Source organism: Rattus norvegicus, chromosome 4 (assembly GCF_021556685.1).
Source record: "Rattus norvegicus strain SHRSP/BbbUtx chromosome 4, alternate assembly SHRSP_T2T, whole genome shotgun sequence".
In the NCBI taxonomy this organism is placed as follows: domain Eukaryota; kingdom Metazoa; phylum Chordata; class Mammalia; order Rodentia; family Muridae; genus Rattus; species Rattus norvegicus.
This window is the reverse complement of record NC_141537.1, coordinates 147,060,576-147,079,739: the sequence shown is the minus strand read 5'-3', so window position 1 is coordinate 147,079,739 and position 19,164 is coordinate 147,060,576. Positions and strand designations below refer to the sequence as shown.

General features: G+C 46.5%; 1 protein-coding gene and 1 long non-coding RNA gene across 5 annotated transcripts in view; one reads left to right on the top strand and one right to left on the bottom strand.

Moving 5' to 3' along the window:
- The window catches only part of Srgap3 (SLIT-ROBO Rho GTPase activating protein 3), a 233,264-nt gene that overhangs the window by 164,422 nt on the left and 49,678 nt on the right, over positions 1 to 19,164 (top strand). For all 4 annotated transcript variants that reach the window (NM_001443710.1, XM_087658875.1, NM_001191975.2 and 1 more), the window contains 5 exon segments: positions 5,745 to 5,930; positions 10,104 to 10,232; positions 11,524 to 11,745; positions 13,546 to 13,647; positions 15,677 to 15,874. In NM_001443710.1, the coding sequence (NP_001430639.1) occupies positions 5,745 to 5,930; positions 10,104 to 10,232; positions 11,524 to 11,745; positions 13,546 to 13,647; positions 15,677 to 15,874 (837 nt within the window).
- Positions 15,852 to 19,164, bottom strand: part of LOC102548080 (uncharacterized) — a 67,176-nt gene continuing 63,863 nt past the window's right edge. The window contains exons 5-6 of the long non-coding RNA XR_015686116.1: positions 16,819 to 17,233; positions 15,852 to 16,089 (exon numbers count right to left, since the gene is read on the bottom strand). This is a non-coding gene — a long non-coding RNA (uncharacterized LOC102548080). The remainder of the gene's footprint in view (positions 16,090 to 16,818; positions 17,234 to 19,164) is intronic.

Sequence of the window (19,164 nt, the reverse complement as noted above, 5' to 3'; positions counted from 1 at the left end):
AGCCTGAGATGCCTGTTCAGTCCTGGATGTGCAGGTTGCTGCTTATCTGTGTGTGGCTGATGAGACGTGAATAGACACTGAAGAGAACTCCTCCGTGGGGATCTGACACAGTGTGAGGGAACGTGAGAAGTGAGGCCGCCTGATGAAATCTCTGAGCATCTTAAAGTCAACCGAGATGAGATGGCATTTGACAGAGTGGGGGAACGGGAGGGGGAACAGTGAGGAGAAACAACAGGGAGGCAGCTGCTGGCCTGTGGGAGGGGCCTGTCCTCTGCCAGCCAGCATTATTCAGGACTCACTGCCCTAAGCTTGGTGAGTTGGGACCAGGACTGATATGGGTCTCTGGGGAGCTGGGGTGGGAAGGAACGTGCCTTGGGGACTCATTATTGTCAGGGGACAGGAATCCAGTGCAGACAGGCTGTTTCGTTGTTTTGTGGTGCTGTAACTGAGTGACTGAGACTAGGTGATCTATTATAAAAAATAGAGCTATTTGGTGTGAGGTTCTGGGATCTGGGAGGCACCCTGTGCCATCTGTGACAGAAAACTGGAGGCCAAGAAAGGTCCACCACAAGCAACGAGAGGAATGTGAATCTGTTTTATAAAAAGTTCAAACTCACAATAATGAGCCCACTCAGGTAATAGCCACCTTAGCCACCTCTCAACATGATTGCATTGAGAGGCAATAATTGATAATGTTCAGAGGCATGAACTTTGGGGAGCCATTCACACCACAGTACCAACACAACATTGGCAGCTCAGGTGTGGCTGGATCCACACTTCATGGTCCTTCTCACCAATACAGTATGTACTTTGAGGGCAGAGGCTCTGTCTGTCTTCTGTCCTATAATATTTTGAGGACATCAGGCGTAATCCTGGAACAAATCTGCTTGATAAATATTTAATCACAGTGAAGTGTGGTTTTCCTTCCCCTCCAGTGTACTCACTATCTCTAAGGCAGGAGAACTTTGCCTTGCTCCTTCCTTCCTTTGTTCTTTTTTCCTTCCTTCCTTATTTTATTTCTCCCTTTTTTCCGTCTGTCCATCCATCCATCCATCCATCCATCCATCCATCCATCCATCCATTCATCCATCCATCCATCCACCTATCCATCCAATCTACCAATTCGTTGTGTATCCATCCATCCATCCATCCATCCATCCATCCATCCATCCATCCATCCATCCATCCATCCATCCATCTTTCCTTATTTGGGAACCAGCGTCTAGATCCTTATGGTTTTGTTGTCCTCTGTGTGAGCTTCTCCTATCAATTTTGCCTCCTCTAGATCTCCTGCCCTCCTCCTCATACCACAGTACCACTCTCTTCTCACTATTTTAAATAAGGCCCCCAGAGTAGCATCTAATTGGTCTGGCTTAGATCATTAGCCACCATCATTATGACCAGATTCAAATTATGTTTACCAATTGGCCTGGCCTGGGACTCATGGCCAATGCCAGGATTGGAAGTCATGTCAGTTTCCCATGAACTTCATGAACTGAAAATAATAGAGGGGAATTTGGGGGGTTTCCTCAAATAAAATCAGGAAGCTGTGCCTGGAGGAGGACTAGATGATCCTAGGCAGAGAAAAACAACAGATGTCCACTGAGGGGACAGTAGGGTTAGGAGGGGGAGGATCAAGCAATGGCTCTGATGAGCAGTCACCTGATAATTTTCTGTGCATCAGCTATTCCTCAGCCCTGTTCAGCTCCTGCTTCTCCTGGGCTAACATTTCTTTGTCTAGAACAGCCCATGCACACCCTCACACACCAGTCACACAGATAACAGCAACTCTTTCTTCAAGGTTTGGTTTTCCTATCACTTCACAGGAAGCTCCCACTCCCCACCTCACAGCTCTTACTATATACCCTGTGATAGAAGCCGGTATTATCGTTCATATCCCCACCACAGTGTACATCCTATTAGATTCTATATATCTTATAATCTGTAGTATTTCCTAGTATATAGCCTAATATAGAACGGGGTACATAAAAGATATCCAATGATTAATGATACAACTTCTCCAAATATTGCCATCAGTCAAAGGCAGATATCTTCCCCCATTTTCTTCTCTCTTCTCTGTCTCTCCCTCTCGCATCCCTTTCCCTTCTAACCCCACCCATGCATCCCTCAATTCACCTTTCCACCTACCATCTATCCAACCATATTCATCTAATCCACTCACCTAAACATTCCTGCATGCAGATATATAGTGACACCTGATGACAATCTGTCTGTATTCTAGCTAAAGTAAAGAGCAAGATCCTACCTACATCTGGACTTTGCATTCCAGTAGGGACAAGACAGTCTATAAACACAAAAATGAGCAAATGAAAATAGAGATCAAGTTCTAGAGAGATCATAAGTCACTTCAGTGGGTGATCAAATAAATTGTAGAACTTCCCTTCTTTCTTAGATGTCTTTTTGATGGCTTGACCCAGGAGTTCCCGCTCACTCAAATACTGCAGGCAGAGGTTTCTGTGCTTGGACTTGGCCCTTCTTGGGAACAAATCATAACTAGACTGCATCTTTGAGAAGAGGTTTCCTAGCAACTGATCTTCTTGATGCCCTATAAATCATGTCTCCTTATGGATGTTGTTGATTTCCAAGTTCTCTTTTGCATTTAAATGAGGGTCTGGAGGATCTCCACCACTTCCCTCCCAGGATCTGGGCATCTGGAAAGTTGTGACAGGCACTGTGAATACAGCAAACGGCAGCAGGATTACCAGAAAAGGCCAGGCCTTAGGGGTCAAAACCCAAGCTTCTGGTTTCTGAGTGAGGGATTAATATATCAAGATTCCTAGAGGACCTCCTAGTTCTTACATTCTGAGAACACACAAGTCTAAGGATAGCATTCCAACTTATGTGTCCTTTTGAGGTTGTTCCCTAGAATTTTATGCTGGGTATCAAGTGAACATATGCCCCACCCTAGTGTATACCTGCTGAAGGCCAGACACTATGCACCTCCTCTGTATAAAGTACCCATATCTCCCCCTGTGTGAACATCACGAGGAGAGCACAAAGACACACATCCTCTCCACAGACACTGGAGATGTAGTAGGGACTCCAAGTTCTTCTGAAGCCCTGTGAGCTTTAGCATCCTGTCATCTCTTTGCATGGTAGAGAAGCATAGTAAGAGGAACCTACAACCCTGTGCTCAATAGATTCCCACAGTGCAGTCGGCCATCTTGGTTTTGAACTTTTTGACTCCAGTGGGGTTTTGACCTCAAGGAAGGTCATTTCTTTTGTGAGAAATACTGCAGTGAATTCAGGTGCTTAGATCAAGGTTCATCATGAAGGAGGTGCTCAATAAGCCTTAGGTGATGTTGCCATTGAAATTGATGTCACACTGCCTCCAAGAGTGTGCTAAGAGTGGTTTGAGATGCTCCTTCACTAGATGTAGATAACAGAAAGATGCTTGTAAACTTTGAAGTACCAGGGAAGCTTAAATACAACTTCACATGTCCTGAATTGGAACATCAAGTAGACTCTTATAGGCTACTGAACTAACTTCTCACCTTGCTGAAGTCTGTGTTTCAGGTCCAGTTGGCTCTGGGTATCTGTCAGTTCTGCATCTCTGGAAAGACTCAGAAAGGAAAGTCTACACTGAGCACGAACAGACTTTCTTCTTATAATTATTCTCAGTAACTGTAGTATCTACTGACATAACATTTGCATTCTATTAAATATTGTAAATGACCTAGAGATGACTTAAAGCTTACAGAAGGACATACTTAGGCTTTGCGCAGTTATGGCATGTTTATATAAGAGACTTGAACATTTGTAGATTTTGGCATCCATGAGGCAGACTGAGAACCAGCCCTTCATGAATACCAAAGGGTAACTGTAATTAAATAAAGGCAACAATTGAGGGTTCCGGCATAAATCAACTCATTTCAGAGAGGCCTCCAGAGACACTCTTCAGTGGCAGCTGTCTGCCATGTCACCCTATGCAATTGAATTCCCTGTTATCTTTGTGACCAGCAATCAATGGGATCATAGACAGTTGGGCCCCAGGTTCTCAGGGCTCTATTCTTCCTGCATGGGAATTTTTTTAGAACAGATCAGGAAGGATCCTGGCTGTAGGGTTTGTAGGGCATAGGAGGAACATTGTGTGTGTGTGTGTGTGTGTGTGTGTGTGTGCGTGCGTGCGTGCGTGTGTGTGTGTGTGTGTGTGTGTGTGTGTGAGAGAGAGAGAGAGAGAGAGAGAGAGAGAGAGAGAATGAGGTAATGGCAGGGGGTGGGAGGAAGAAACTGAGGCAGAGGAGAACACGGGAAGTGGAACACCCAGCTGGGATGCTGCCCTGGTGAAGTTAGACAGATGTACACATGGATGATTGAGCAGAAGATCTAGTACAGTGCTTCTCAACCTTCCCAATGCTGTGACCCTTTAAAACAGTTCCTCATGTTGTGGTGACCCCCAGCCATCAAGTTGTTTTCATTGCTACTTCATAGCTGCAGTTTTGCTACGGTTATGAATTTTGAGGTGAATATCTGATATACAATAGGTGGCCCCTGTGAAAAGATCATTCATACCAGAAGGGTTTGCGACCCACAGGTTGAGAACCATTGATCTAGGCACACATAAAAATGCTTCCCCCACCCCTATGAATGACCCATTGGGGATGATAAGTTGATAGTGAGATAAGCAGACTTGGAAAGCTGAAGTAGAAAAGTTGATATAGCAATCTTCACTGAACCCAGGGAGGGGCGTGTGTGTCTAGATCCAAGCAACAGCAACATGACAGCCAAGCCACAGAGCTGAGTGCCTCTGGGTAGAGGGATCCAGGAGCATTGAAAGGAAGGACTGCAGTAGGTACTATCAACTCTTGACTGTCTTCAACTGTCCCTATGAACCACGACCATGGGAACAAGACCTCTCTGCTCACCTGAAAGGCTGCACTCATTCCTTCCGGCCACTAGATGTCAAACACGTACCACTGACGATGTTTTCTGGGCTGTGGGCTTTGCAATGAGTGTATTGGAACTGGCCTACTGGGGCGGATGAGATCAGTGAGAAGTGGGTTCTCGAAGCTCTGGCGAAAATTGCAGTGAGCCCTTTGGGTTGGACTGCAGAGAAGAGTTTCTATCAAGATCTGAAAGGAAGCACTGACTACGTGTCTCATTCATAGGACGCTTTGCAAGTTTGGAAAGGTTTCAGGATGAAACTTCAGGCTCAGAATTCCCCGTTATAATCACATCCTGTTTTGTTATAGAAGCTGAGTAGCAGAGTGCAATTTGCTTTGCTGGAATTCTTTGTATAGCTAAGGTTGAATGTATTCCAGGGACCACAGAGTATCTATTAGGTTATATAACAGGGCTGTGTGCAAAGCCCATTTTAAGGGCTTTTCCATTGACTTCGGGGTGGAGATAAGGAAGACAGACACAAGGATCATCACATCTGGCAGGACTAGAGAGGATGGCCAGCAAGGGCCCGGCTTAGCATATCACTTGTAGGTTATTGTGGCTCTTCTTAATTTTCTGTTTATTAGCTCATTCTTGACACTTAGTAGGGCCTCAGGGATGTGATGATGATGATAAGGAAGATGAGGGAGATGATGATGTCCGGTACACCAAGCATCTTCATTTCCAGCCCTCAGGGAGTCTATGCAGAAGTAAAGAAGTTAAGGTGAATGTGTGATGGGAAAGGAAGAGTTCTGTGGCCCTGGGGGTGGGGCCGGGGACCACAGGATGTACCATGCTGAGCCATAACAGGCTATTGGTTTCTTGTGCCCATGTGTCCTCAGGTCATGAAAACCTACCACATGTACCATGCAGAGAGCATCAGTGCAGAAAGCAAGCTGAAGGAGGCCGAGAAGCAGGAGGAGAAACAGTTTAACAAGTCAGGAGACCTGAGCATGAACCTTCTCCGGCACGAGGACAGACCCCAGCGCCGCAGCTCCGTGAAGAAGATTGAGAAGATGAAGGAGAAGGTGAGTGAGAGAAATGGGGCAAGGCACAGAGTGGAAACCCATGTACCCAGCCACTTCCCCTTTGCATGGGGAAGGATAAAAGATCCAGTCCTGGTTCCATTGTGTGGCTGGGATAAAATATCCTGACAGAAAGCAACTTAGTGAAGAAAGAGTTACTTTAGCTCACACTTCTAGGCTACAGTCTCTGACAGCAGGGGCCCTGAAAATCCACTATCAAGAGCAGAGAAGAAGGAACACGTGCTCACTCGATTGCTTGCTTATGCTAAGCTAGCTTTATTCACTTAACAAAGTTCAGGACCCAGCCAATGAGGTAGTGTCACCACAATCAGGGTGTCTCGTCAGTCAATTAAGACAATCTCCTCCAAGCATGTCCAGAGTCCAACCCAATGTAGACAGTTCCTCATTGGCACTCTTCCTGGGCAATTCTAGATTGTCAAGTTAACATTTCAAGATATCATGGGCCTGTTGTGAAATTGCCATGGCCATGTCAAAAACCATAGCTTCTTACAAGGCTTTCTTTATTTTTTTTCTCTTCTTCTTCTTCTTCTTCTTCTTCTTCTTCTTCTTCTTCTTCTTCTTCTTCTTCTTCTTCTTCTTCTTCTTCTTCTTCTTCTTCTTCTTCTTCTTCTTCTCTTCTTCTTCTTCTTCTTCTTCTTCCTCCTCCTCCTCTTCCTCTTCTTCCTCCTCTTCCTCTTCTTCCTCCTCTTCCTCTTCTTCCTCCTCTTCCTCTTCTTCCTCCTCTTCCTCTTCCTCCTCCTCCTCCTCTCCTCCTCCTCCTCCTCCTCCTCCTCCTCCTCCTCCTCCTCCTCCTCCTCCTCCTCCTGCTTCTGCTTCTGCTTCTGCTTCTGCTTCTGCTTCTGCTTCTGCTTCTGCTTCTGCTTCTGCTTCTTCTTTTTGTAGGCATGGTGGAGAGAGCTCAAGATTTGGAACCTGGGGTTTATTTGCTTGTTTACTTCTATATATTATATGAACATTTGTATTGAGATGTGGTTCTCATCATTGTGTGGCTATGTAGAGGCCAAAGGGTGACATCAAATATATTCCTCTATTGCCCCCTTCTGCCTTACTCTTTGAGACAGGGTCCATCTCTGAACCTATGGTTCACTGGCTAGACTGGTTGGCCATTAAGTCCCCAGGAGTCTCCTGCCTCCGCCCCTCCCCCAGCTCGAGTTGGGGTTACAGACCTGCGTTCAGTTTTCACATGGGTGCCAGGGATTCAAACAGGTCTTTATACATACACAGCAACCACTTTACCCACTGAGCCCTATCCCCAGCCTCTGAGCTGGGATTTTAAATGCTACATGAACACAGCTCCCTGAGTTTCCATTGCTAAATTTGATGTCTCATTGCTCATGTTGTCTCTGATAAATTGATAATGGCTGCCCAGGAAGCTCTGTTAAGGATTCTGAAGCTATATCAAGGCTTAGTTGAAAAGGTGCTGAGATCAGTTAATGATGTCTGCTGTGGCCAGGGAGTTTTGAAGGGCAGGACCCATCTGTGACTTCTAACTCTCCTTTCTTCTTCAAAGGCTAGGATCTTCTTGCTGAATTCTTTATATCCATCTATAACCAACCAGCAGGAAACATTTTCAGAGTTATTCTATCTGCCAGCCACTGTGTCCAATGTTTATCTGTCCTCCTATGGGCCTAATTCTATGATTACAGGATCCTTTAGAAATTACAGACTGGAAGGGACAAAACCCAACAGAACCTGGGTAAACAGGGAAACGTGTGTGTGTGTGTGTGTGTGTGTGTGTGTGTGTGTGTGTGTGTGTATGTGTCTGTGTCCCCTGGTATACTTTTTGAAAGTGAGGAAACCCCAAAATCCAGATAAAGACTTAATACCAAAATGAACAAGGAAGTTGAATAGATAATTCTTTTCTTATTATTTTGTGTCTGGGTGTTTTGTCAACATGCATATAAACACCTCACTTGTATAGCTGGTGCTCTCACAGTCTAGAAGAGGCTTCATATCCCCTGGAACTGCAGCTACAAGCAGTTGGGAACCACCATGTGGGTGCTGGAAATCAAACCTAGGTCCTCTAGAAGAACAGCCACTGCTCTTAACTCCTGAGCCATCTCTGCAGCCTCTGAATAGACAATTTTTAGGAACCTATCTAAGTGGTCTGTAAATACAGAGCAATTTGTTCAGTGTCATTAAGGATGAAGGAAACAAGCAAAAACCACAGCTCAATAGTGCTTCACAGCCACCAGAAGGACCAATAAAGGCTGATAGGAAGAAGCAGGGATACAGATGTGGAAATCAGGAAACCTTGCACCGCTGTTAGGGGCAGGTTGTGTATGTGAGTGGTCTGTCACTGTGAAAGCCATCTGGCTGTTCTTCAGGTAGTAAACATACATGGACCAGGCTACCATGTAACTCAGTAGTATCTCTCCTGGGTTTGCCCCAGAGGCACAGAAACATATTTGTATCAAAATTTGTGTGTGAATGTTCACAGTAGCACTGTTCAAGAGATGTAGCCAAGAGATGAAAACAATTGGAATGTAACTCAGCCAGGAAAAGGAATGAAGTCCTGATACAAGCCACAATGCTGATGGACCCCAAAGACACTATGCTAAGTAAAATAAGACAGATACAAGAGACCACACACTCTACAAATTAACTTATGTAAAATGTCCAGAATAGACACACCAATGGACACAGGAAGTAGATTGTTGGTATTCTGAGGAATTGGAGGAGGACAAGTGAGTGGCTGCTCATTGGTGCAAGGTTTCTCTCCAGAGGAAGTGCCTGGGTGGAAAGATACTGGCTGGGATTCTAGAGGCTCATTCCTGGTGTAGTCATATGCTAATTAGCAACTTGGCTCCTGGACAAGCCACTTTTCTTCTTGGGCTCTCATTTCCTCGTCTATAAATAGATGAGTTCAGCTAAGATGCCATGACTGTCCTCTTCAATTCTAAAATGAACTCAGGCCAGGAAAACGGTTTCAAGGTCACAGTGAGTCCCTAGATAGGGTCAGGAATATCCAGACTCTGTGTGGATGGGCGTCTGGCTATGATAGGGTGTGAGTTCCAGGAGACATATGCTGTATAGTCCTCGGGTGAGAAGGATCTAGAAGAAAGTCAGAGGAGATGCCTAGGAGACCTTCAGGGTTGGAAGTGGGACTGGTATACTCCAAAGGTAGATCTCATGTGGAGTGAGGAATGGAAAAGAGCAGCTAGCTGAGGGACAGAAGCATGTTTTCTTTAAAGAGACCCAGCACCAAGACACCTCAGTCTGAAAGAGGCAGTTATCCATTGTGCCTTCTCTCACTCCTCCCTTCTGGGCTGGTTCAGCATAAAAAGGGCTTTGCCAAGGCTCTGGGTGCTCTGCCCTGCTTGTCCTTTCATTCAGACCCAGACTCTCTCCCTTCTTTTTTGCTGCTTCTCCTCCTCCCCTTTCCCCTCTTCTTAAAAATAGCCCAAGACTTGCTTAGTCAGTCTGGTTTGGGTGCCTCAGATCCATGACCCACAAGCAAGATAGGTCATGGCACCGACTTTGTGGAATTTGCTTTCTTCCATGGGTACTAACCATCAACAAATAAACAAAGAGCTTCTGGCAGCACAGAGCAGGGGAGAGGGGTGGGAGGGATGCATAGCTGACAGGGCCATCATCAGGGGCCTGTGTGGCTATCACCGTGGGTAAGGTCCTGAGTGACATCAAGAAACAGACCTCTTAGAGGCTCAGATGCATGACTCCAAAGAGTCTGAAGGACTCAAAGCAGACATGAACTTGGTCTCTTGAGGAAAGGCAAAAGAGGTTGGGTGAGAGAAGGTGGATATACAGAGATGGGGATGGAAGGATAACCTGGAGTGGTAGCCAGAAGCCGAGTCTTAAAGACCTCTGGGCCACTAAAAGCATTGGAAGCCCATGAAGGGTTCTGAGGGTGGAGTGTCTTATATATACCATAAGTGCATATACAGCGTCGTGTGTGTGTGTGTGTGTGTGTGTGTGTGTGTGTGTGTGTGTGTGTAGAGAGAGAGAGAGAGAGAGATCACCTGGAGGGCTGACAAATGATGACGTGTACTGCTGAGTGTGGGGTCCAACAGTTCTCCCTTGGTATAGAAGCAAAACTGGGAGGTGGGACTCACTGTCAGATAGTTCACATGGAAATCATAGATCATCTATCTCCCTGGTTGGCTGGGCTCTGATGTCTATGTCTTCTCCCTACAGAGGCAGGCCAAGTATTCTGAGAACAAGCTCAAGTGCACAAAGGCCCGAAATGACTACCTGCTGAATCTGGCAGCCACCAACGCAGCTATCAGCAAATACTACATCCACGATGTCTCTGATCTCATCGATGTGAGCAACCTGGGTAGCTTGGGGCTGGGCGAGGGCTCTGTGCAAGCTGCAGCATCTCATCAGCTAGAGCAAGTCTGGGACTAGGTGGGAGCCTATGTAGGCTGGTGCGTCTCATAAGTTGGGGGGAGATGGGGATGGCCATGGTCCTTAACCGACATGTGGGCTGGCCAAGCTTTTGTAACCCTGCTAGAGGATAAGAGCTGGAAGTGGAGTATGAGCTATTTCATGCTCACACTTTCTGTGGATAGAAGTGAACTCTGGTGGTCTCCCCATAGCTTAGATACAGGATAGCAACCTCCAACATCCTCCCTTCTGCACCAGGGCCTCTGCTGGGTGTGAAGGCACAGGGAAAATGTGTATACAGTTTACACCCTTAGAAGCTGCAGTTATGGAAGAGGAGGAGACCATTCATTCAGAACCCTTGTTGGGTCCAGACACTGTGGGAAAGCCACTGGGGAGTTCTAGGAGGAATGAGTTTGATCACTGAAGAGTAGACCACTGACTGTGTAGCTGGCTGTGCAGGACTCCCTGGAGAGCACCAGGCTTAAAGAAGGGTATTGTGAGCGGCAGTGATGGGAGACACTGTCTTAGAGCTGGGACTGTTTCCTCTGTCTCCCCTTCCATGATAAATAGGAGAAACCATTCCTGAAGGTACTCAGTAGAGGGTTGGTTGTGGTTACTGGATTCTTTCCCTCTAACTCCATGTATCCTATTCTGGAAGGCAGGGCATTGGGTTTGGGGGCAGCCATCTGCTCAGCCTTCTAATAGCCTAAACCAGCCCCCTCTTCTTTCTTAGCTTTCAACTTTCAGCATTTAGCCCTTATGCCTTGTTACTTACCAAATGATTATTGAGCCCCTACTGTGGACTAGGACTTAAAGCTCAGCGGTGGGCAAGAGCCCCATGGAGCACACTTGCCTAAAGCTTGTTACTAGGCAATTGCAATGCCAAGTGGCAAAGGTCACAGTGAGGGAAGTGGAAGGCATGTGGATGTCTGACCAAAGCTCAGTATGGAGAACATCAAGGGAAACTTCCAGAAGGAAATGGGCTGTAAGTTAAATGACAATCGGAGAACATTCCAGGCAGAGAGCATGCATGGGAAAGCTTTGAGGTAAGACTGTGTTGAGAGCTTGGGGAGCCTGGGTACTCTTGGTACCCACATTTTAGCTCTGAGCTCCCGCTGAGGGGTTTGACATGGCTTGTTCAGGACTCTGAGTGCTCTGGAATGAAGGGTGATCATAGGTTCCCACCCCAGCTCTCACCCGTACCCTTCTGTCCTCGCCTCTCCCCAAGTGCTGTGATTTGGGCTTTCACGCCAGCCTGGCCCGCACCTTTCGGACCTACCTCTCAGCAGAATATAACCTGGAGACCTCTCGCCACGAGGGCCTGGACATCATAGAGAATGCAGTGGACAACCTGGACTCCCGGAGTGACAAGCACACAGTCATGGACATGTGCAGCCAGGTCTTCTGCCCTCCACTCAAGTTTGAGTTCCAGCCCCACATGGGGGATGAGGTAGGCTTCCTGCCAGTATTCTGCTTGGGGCTGGCTGAAGGAGTCCAGCTTCCATTACCATAGGAAAGTCCCTAAACCTGAATTAGCAGTGGTTCTCAACCTGTGGGTCATGAACCCTTGGGGGTGTTCACCAACTCTCCCACAGGGGTCACCTGAGGCCATCCTACATATCAGATATCTATATTATAATTCATAAGAGTAGCAAAATTACAGTTATCAAGTAATAATAAAAATAATTTTATGGTTGGGGTCACCACAACCTGAGCAACCGTATTAAAGTTGCAGCATTGGGAAGGTTGAGAAGCTGTGTGCTAGAGGCCTCTTCAGCTCGCAGACAGGAAGCTAGGAGCCCTAAAAGCAGGGTTCTGGCTTCTGCTTGTCATCTTGTGAATGCTGTCCCGCTGTACAATGACATGGCTACCGTTCTGCAAGGCCAAACAAGCATGTAGCTCGGGTCTGTCTGTCTTTTGCTTCTGATAAAGTCACTAATGCCATTATGGGAGCCTTACCCTCAGCACCTCATTGAAACCTAGTCACTTCCCAGCAGCCCCACCTCCAAATACCATTTTCACAGGACTTTGAGAAGGAGTTTCCTATGCCTCAGATTTGGTAGAAGGGCATGTTAACATCATAGTTACTACTTCTGTTCTCTCCCATGCTCCTAGGGGATTGTGGGAGGAGAAAAAAGCCCAAGCACATATTCCGTTTATTTACCGAAGTGGCCTAGGATCAGCTCTTAATTCATGAGCTTCTTCAGATTATTTCCTTGTCTTGTTCACTAGGCCCCCTACCTACAGAACTGTAGCACCTTGGCTTTCCTTAGGCCCCGCCCCTCTTAGATGTGTTTAGGAGACTTCAAGGATGCTCTGGTCTTCCTAGAAATAGTCTCCTATCTCATTGTACCTTAGATGTCCTCTTCTGATGTCCCTTCCAATACTGTGAGCCTCTGAAGCACCAGACAATTGACTTTCCATCCATGCTGTGCTTCCCAGACCCTTAATGAGGTCTGGAGAGGAAAACAAACTCATAGGCAGTAACAGCTTTGGAAGTGAAGACCCTGGAAAATTGGCACAGCTGCTCTTGGTATCTGTGGGTGACTGCTTCCAGGGCACTGGTGATGTCCGAATCCAAGGGTACTGAAGCACTTTATATAAGAACACCGTACAAAGACCTTGTGCATATCCTCCTGCACACTTGAATTCACCTCTGTATTACTTAGCATACCTAACACCATGAAAATGCTGTGCACGATTGTTGTGCTGTATTGTTTAGGGGGTGATAAGAAGAAAATGTCTGCCTAGGTTCAGTTCAGAGGTGTCTTTTTTTTTTTCCTCATACGTATACTTTCTGTCCTTGGTTGGCTGAATTTGTGAACATGAAATCTGTGGACACAGCGGACCAACAGTGTGATTGTCACAGTTGTCCCTAATGTATCTTTACACATTCCTGTAGTGACAGGAGCGCTTGCCAACTGCTTCTGGTTCGTTGTGCTTGCTACTGTCTGTTCAAGCAGATCCTTGCATTCCGCAACTCCCTGCCTTGCAGTGAGTTACTTTGTCTGGCTAAGATTATGTTAGAGGTCTTTTCAAGCCCACAGTTACTGTGCAAATGTCAACGATTATGACTAGAGAACCACGCTGGCGACAGCTGGCGCTAGAGTAAGCGTTCCCATCTGGTACAGCCTTTGCCCAGGGGTGACCCAGGGCAGGTCACTCAGCCTTGCTGGACCTGTGTCCTGGGCTCTGGATGGAATGTTAATGATGGCTCCAGCATCTGCAATGACAGAGTTTCTTTCTGCAGGTCTGCCAGGTCAGTGCACAGCAGCCTGTCCAGACGGAGCTGCTTATGCGGTACCACCAGCTGCAGTCCAGGCTGGCCACTCTCAAGATTGAGAACGAAGAGGTGAGTGGGCCGCTGCCCCGGTCTAGTTCCCTGGGGCTCGTGCAGGGGAGTCTCATGCTCTGGACTATATAGGAAATGATGGCTCATTGGTGGGAGACTATACAACCGCACAGCCCACCTACACCATGAATATTTAGTGGTCTAAAGGATGCTTACAAGACCTCAGGTGGCAGGGAAACAAGAGGAAGCAGGACTCTGTTTTAGAATGATTGCAGATTTGCAGGGTTAGAATGTTTGGGAAAAAATGTTTCAAAATGTGAACCTTGGCTCCATCTCAGCCATAGAATGATTGATGGTTACTACCGACCTCATGCTTTTCCACCTCATTCTCTGCGGTAAGTTTCTGTTGTCATGATCAGGAGTCAGAGTTAATATTTAAAATTACACAATGGAGTAGATAGTCCAGATCGCCCTAAGAGTATTGTGGGTTTTCAAACCCCAGGGAATGGGTCAGTCTCACCAGCCCAGTATTCCTCCCATATTCCTCTGTGGCATGGCATCATGCTGTGTAGGCCCACTCGAACACAGACTGAGGAAACCAGGCTGGAAGTGTCAGAGGAAAGATGTCAGCCAACTCTGGGGCCCTGGAGAAAGGACCCCAGGACATGTGTGGTGCCATTCAAAGCGATGGACAAACTTATCCCTGAGAAGTACAGTCATGGTGGAAGGTGAGAAGGTACGGCCATTGCCTTCAAATGTCATGAAGGCTGTCCTGGACAATAGGGACAGTTGTGCTCGGGATCTCTACAAAGGGCAGAGCTAGGACAGAGCTGAAATGACACAAATCAGAGCAGGTCCAGGGAAGGTCACAGGAAGACAAGTCAACTTGTTTTTTAAACCAATACAGGAGGCAGGCAGAATACTTGCTTTCTTTCTGCTTTTCTTCTGTCTTCACCTCAAAGGTTTGTTAATGGTTTATGTGTATAATGCTGTTAATGAAGTTTAAATAGAAATCAGGGCCACAGGGAGGAGACTGAGGCACACAGCCCTCTCTGTGAGCTGCGGATGGCTTGGATATGGTCGAGTATGCTTATCCTGTGTTGGAAAAAAAGAATTGATTTTGATTTATTCACTCATTTATTCATTCAACAGGTATTTATTTATGTAGTATTTATTCACATAATACATGCGAGACATTATTCTAGATAGAGAGTAAATCAAAGGAGCACAGCCTCATAGTTCTTCCTCTTTCTGATGAGAGAACTAATTAAAACAGAAGGACCAATGAGTTACTGGATATGGAGAAACAGTGGACAATGAGTGGCATGGTATGTGAAGACAACAGGGGCCTGATACCCTTAGGAGGTGACATTTCTGCTGAGGAAACAAGAGAGACTTTGAGTGTCAATGATCTTATAAGAGTCATATTTTTTTTTGCCAGTGACCCCTTTTGGACTGACCTACCTCTGGGATATAGAATCTGCCACTGAGACCCTCTTCATCCCAGGGCCTCTGTGAGGCTGAGGTCCTCAAGCCTTGCTTCTGTTATCTCTGTGCTGTGGGGTTCACTGTACCTTAGGGGGGAAACTGTGGTGTCCTAACAAAATTCTGTGGCAGTGAACTAATTTCCCCCAAGGTCCTGTCTCCCAGCAGATCGCGCCCACTGTCACATGACCCCTTTTTCCATGAATGAGGGAAACATGAGAGAATTTCTGTTGATTTCCATGTTCAAGTGGCAACCCTCCAGGCCCCAGGAGGAGCCTTGTTTAGGTTCCTCTAACCAGGCCGGAGAAAGAAGCCTAGAAACTTGACTCCATCGTCCTCATAACATTCCCAAGGTCCCTCAAACAGAAGCAGTCCATTAAATGATCTTAGATTGGGCAATCTGGCTTCTTAGCCTGCCAGTTATTGGTCTTGGACCAATGACCAATTCACTTCACTGTATATGTCGGTATAAGAAGAGGAGCCATCTTGTCCTGTGTCTAGAGACATTAAATGAAAGAACAAAGTGACTGTCGGGAAAAGGACTTAGTGGGTGTCAGAGGCACTAGGAAATAAAGGGGGTTCTGGATATGCTGTTTTCCCCTAGGTTAGGAAAACCCTGGATGCCACCATGCAGACCTTACAGGACATGCTGACCGTGGAGGACTTTGATGTCTCTGACGCCTTCCAACACAGCCGATCTACAGAGTCCATAAAGTCAGCTGCTTCTGAGACCTACATGAGCAAAATCAACATCGCCAAAAGGAGAGCCAACCAGCAGGAGACAGAAATGTTTTATTTTACAGTAAGTAGCATCAAGGACCCAGAGGCCACTGTCTGTTGACACCTTGCCTGTAGCTTTGGAAGAAGTCCGAATGAGAGAGAGAGCCAGCAAAATAATACAGCATAGATCTCCCAGTGTGCTTCTCAACATTAGGTTGCCTTGTTTGGTTTTCTGAAGTGTAGAGTGACTCATCATCGGGTGGTATTGGCACTGATCCTGAGTGATGGTCACTGATGCTTTTGGAAGGAACCAAAGAGAGAGTTTTAGTCATTTCGGTTAGATCAGCAGTTCTCAACATTCCTAATGCCTTTGATACTTCATGTTGTGGTGACCCCCAACCACGAACTTATTTCACTGCTACTTCTTAACTATGATTTTGCTAGTTATAAATCATGATATAAATAACTAATACACAAAATGTCTGACATGTGACTCCAGAGGGGTCGAGACCCACAGGTTGAGAACCTCTGGGTGAGAGGAACCTGGTGAAGAGTCAGGTACCCACCTAGAGTTCTGTGCATGCATTTTTGTCTTAAATTGATGACTAGACATTGAATATCAGGACCTCAACATTGGGAGCAAGTTGTTCAGGAGTTGCTGGCCTCTCCTATACAATCCCAGGGTACAAACCTTCAATCTAACCAGGGGACAGGAGGAGGAAGGAAGAGAATTGCGGCTTTGGTTCAAGTTAGGCTTCTTGAACATGGAGGCTGGGGCTGTAAGGGACTGACTTTCCATCTGATACACACCCACACAAGGCTCATGGGGACTCTGCTTAAATGCCCAGGGTGACAAGCTTTCTTTCACCCAAACAACCCTTCTGCTTGACTGTGGCTGACTGGGTATGGGGTTCTCCTCCGTTAGCTTCAGGAAATCTAGCACCCGGGATTCCTGGCCATGGATCTCCATGCTGTTTTCTTTGGTGACCGGAGTGAAGCTGATGCTATCTGACAGTGAAGTCTTACCTGGCTTCAGAAAGCTGGGGTTTCCGTTCTCCGTGTTGAAGGCTCTGACTTTTCTGGCCCTACCTTACAAGCTTTGGTTTGAGTAGTCTCAGCACCCTAGTGGCTCCTGAAAACATGCTCTAAATATCCAAAGTAAAAGTCACCAAGGACATATGCTGCTGCATATCTTACTTGTTTTGTGTTTAAGCTCAAATGGTATCAGCTGACTCTCCCCTCTATAGGCACCCAGGCCCCCCTCCTCTTAAAGGTCTCGTAGGAAACAACTTAGGTCTTGGCTGAGCTGTCCTCTTGATGGATTCATGTCACCGGTCCCAGTTGTCAGCACCCAAATCCAACTGCTCAACACCTGTATTCTCTTCAGGTCTTGTATGATGTGCAGACCCAGGGAGCATGGTCTCCAATACCTTAAAGATTGCTAAAAAGAAAATGCAATCACCAGGTAGAAGATCAGATCACTTGAGACATACAGCTAGACTGATGGTGACTGAATCATTCACATAGAATGTGTCACAAGTTAACCCAGTCCCAGCATCTGACTCTAAACTGTGGTTAGCCTTAATCAAGACCCTGCTACAATACCACAGCTGGCACACACCTCATTCCTCCCATCTGTATTCTTTGGCCTTGTCAGGAAAGAAAACAAAGCTAGTCCTCAAGATTCCTGAGGACTTAGAATGCCACTTCTATTAGAAGCCTAAGAGGGAGCAGGAAGTACATGTGGGGATAACTAGAAAGTTACTTCAGCAGTAGAACGAAATCTGGATAGCAGAAGAAGGGGCCCGGCCTTCTTGTATATAAAGGAATCTAGTGTCTTTGACCAAGGAAAGAGGTTATATTTTTTCTTTTTTGTGTATATATTTATATGCCTATGCATATTGATATGTGTGCATACTGATATATGTGTGAATACATGTATACACATGTGTATGGAGTCTGGAAAACAACTCAGGCACCATCTGCCTTTCATGTGTGTACCTCACCTCTGATTTTTATGAATTCTTAGACATGTGATAAAATCAGAAGTATTGTTCTAAGCCTACATGGCCAGCCTGTAAGTCAATTCTTACTGATTAAGGCAAGGATTACCCAGGGCCAGGGCACTTGCTTAAAATTCAAGAGCTTCGTCTCCTATCCTGCTCAGCAGGACTCTGACACGTGGAGGTTTAAAGGCCCCTGTGATTCCTCCCCAGGAAGAAAAGAAGGGTTAGAATTGAGGTGTAGGGTTAGAACTGAGGTGTGGTAAAGCAGACACTTGCATGTTGACCTGGTGATGAGGCTGCTGGTCCTCTGCCACACATTTGATGAGACATCCTAAATCTACTCTCAGCTCACCTCGAGGAGCTAATGGAGGAAGGGGGGAGTCTGGAAATAGACAGGCCTCTACTCTAGGCTGCACAGCGAGGTTTTCTCTACTAGCCTCCAAGGTCATGGAGAGGCACTGCTCTGTGTGTGTGTGTGTGTGTGTGTGTGTGTGTGTGTGCATGTGTATTGTGCATGTGTATACTGCTCTGTATTTGTGTGTGTGTGCTCTGTGTATGTGTGTGTGTGGTGCTCAGTGGAATCACAGGGGAATGACTTTTAATCAATAAACGTAGGTCTATGGAGAAAGAGAGAGGGCATCGTAGCCTCGCAGCTCATCTGAGAAATCCCCCAGGGTGAAGGTGGTGATATTAGACTCTCCCTTTTTAGAGCAGGCTGTTTCTGGCTTGCTGCTGGCTGACTTCTCTCAGCCATGTTGGGGTAAGCTGACTGGGACAGTGGGATCCTGTGTGAGAGCTTGTCTGATGTTTCAGCTACTCACCTCTGTCTCTATGACCTGATTCTCAACGCCTTTGCAAATGCCATCCATCTACAGGCCAGACCTCCTTCCTCCTATCTCATATCCTGATTCCCATGTCTTCTTGCACTGTTGTCTTCCTAGACCGCCAGCCAGAGATCCTGCTTTCATTAGTTTTTCAGACAAGATCTTCCTTAGCACAGGTTGACTTCTTATGTAGCTGAGGCTGACCTTGGTCCTCTTTGCACTTAGGAGTGCTGGAGTCATAGGCAAGTGCCACTATACCCAGTTTATGTGTTGTTAAGCTGGGCAAACAGTCTACCAACTCAGGGCCATCCCTCCTGCTTCACATTCACCAATAGCAGCCATTCCATCTGCCCTGCTGGCATCCTGCTTACTCTGTGCTTCCGTCACTGGGCTGTATTCTGGTGCTGTGGGATAGGGGGCGGAGCAGGGGAGGCTGGCACCTGTATGAAGAGGTGGTTGAGGCTCAGGGAAGTGGTGTGTGTGTGTGTGTGTGTGTGTGTGTGTGTGTGTGTGTGTGGTCAGCTGTGCTGTTCTTCTGGATG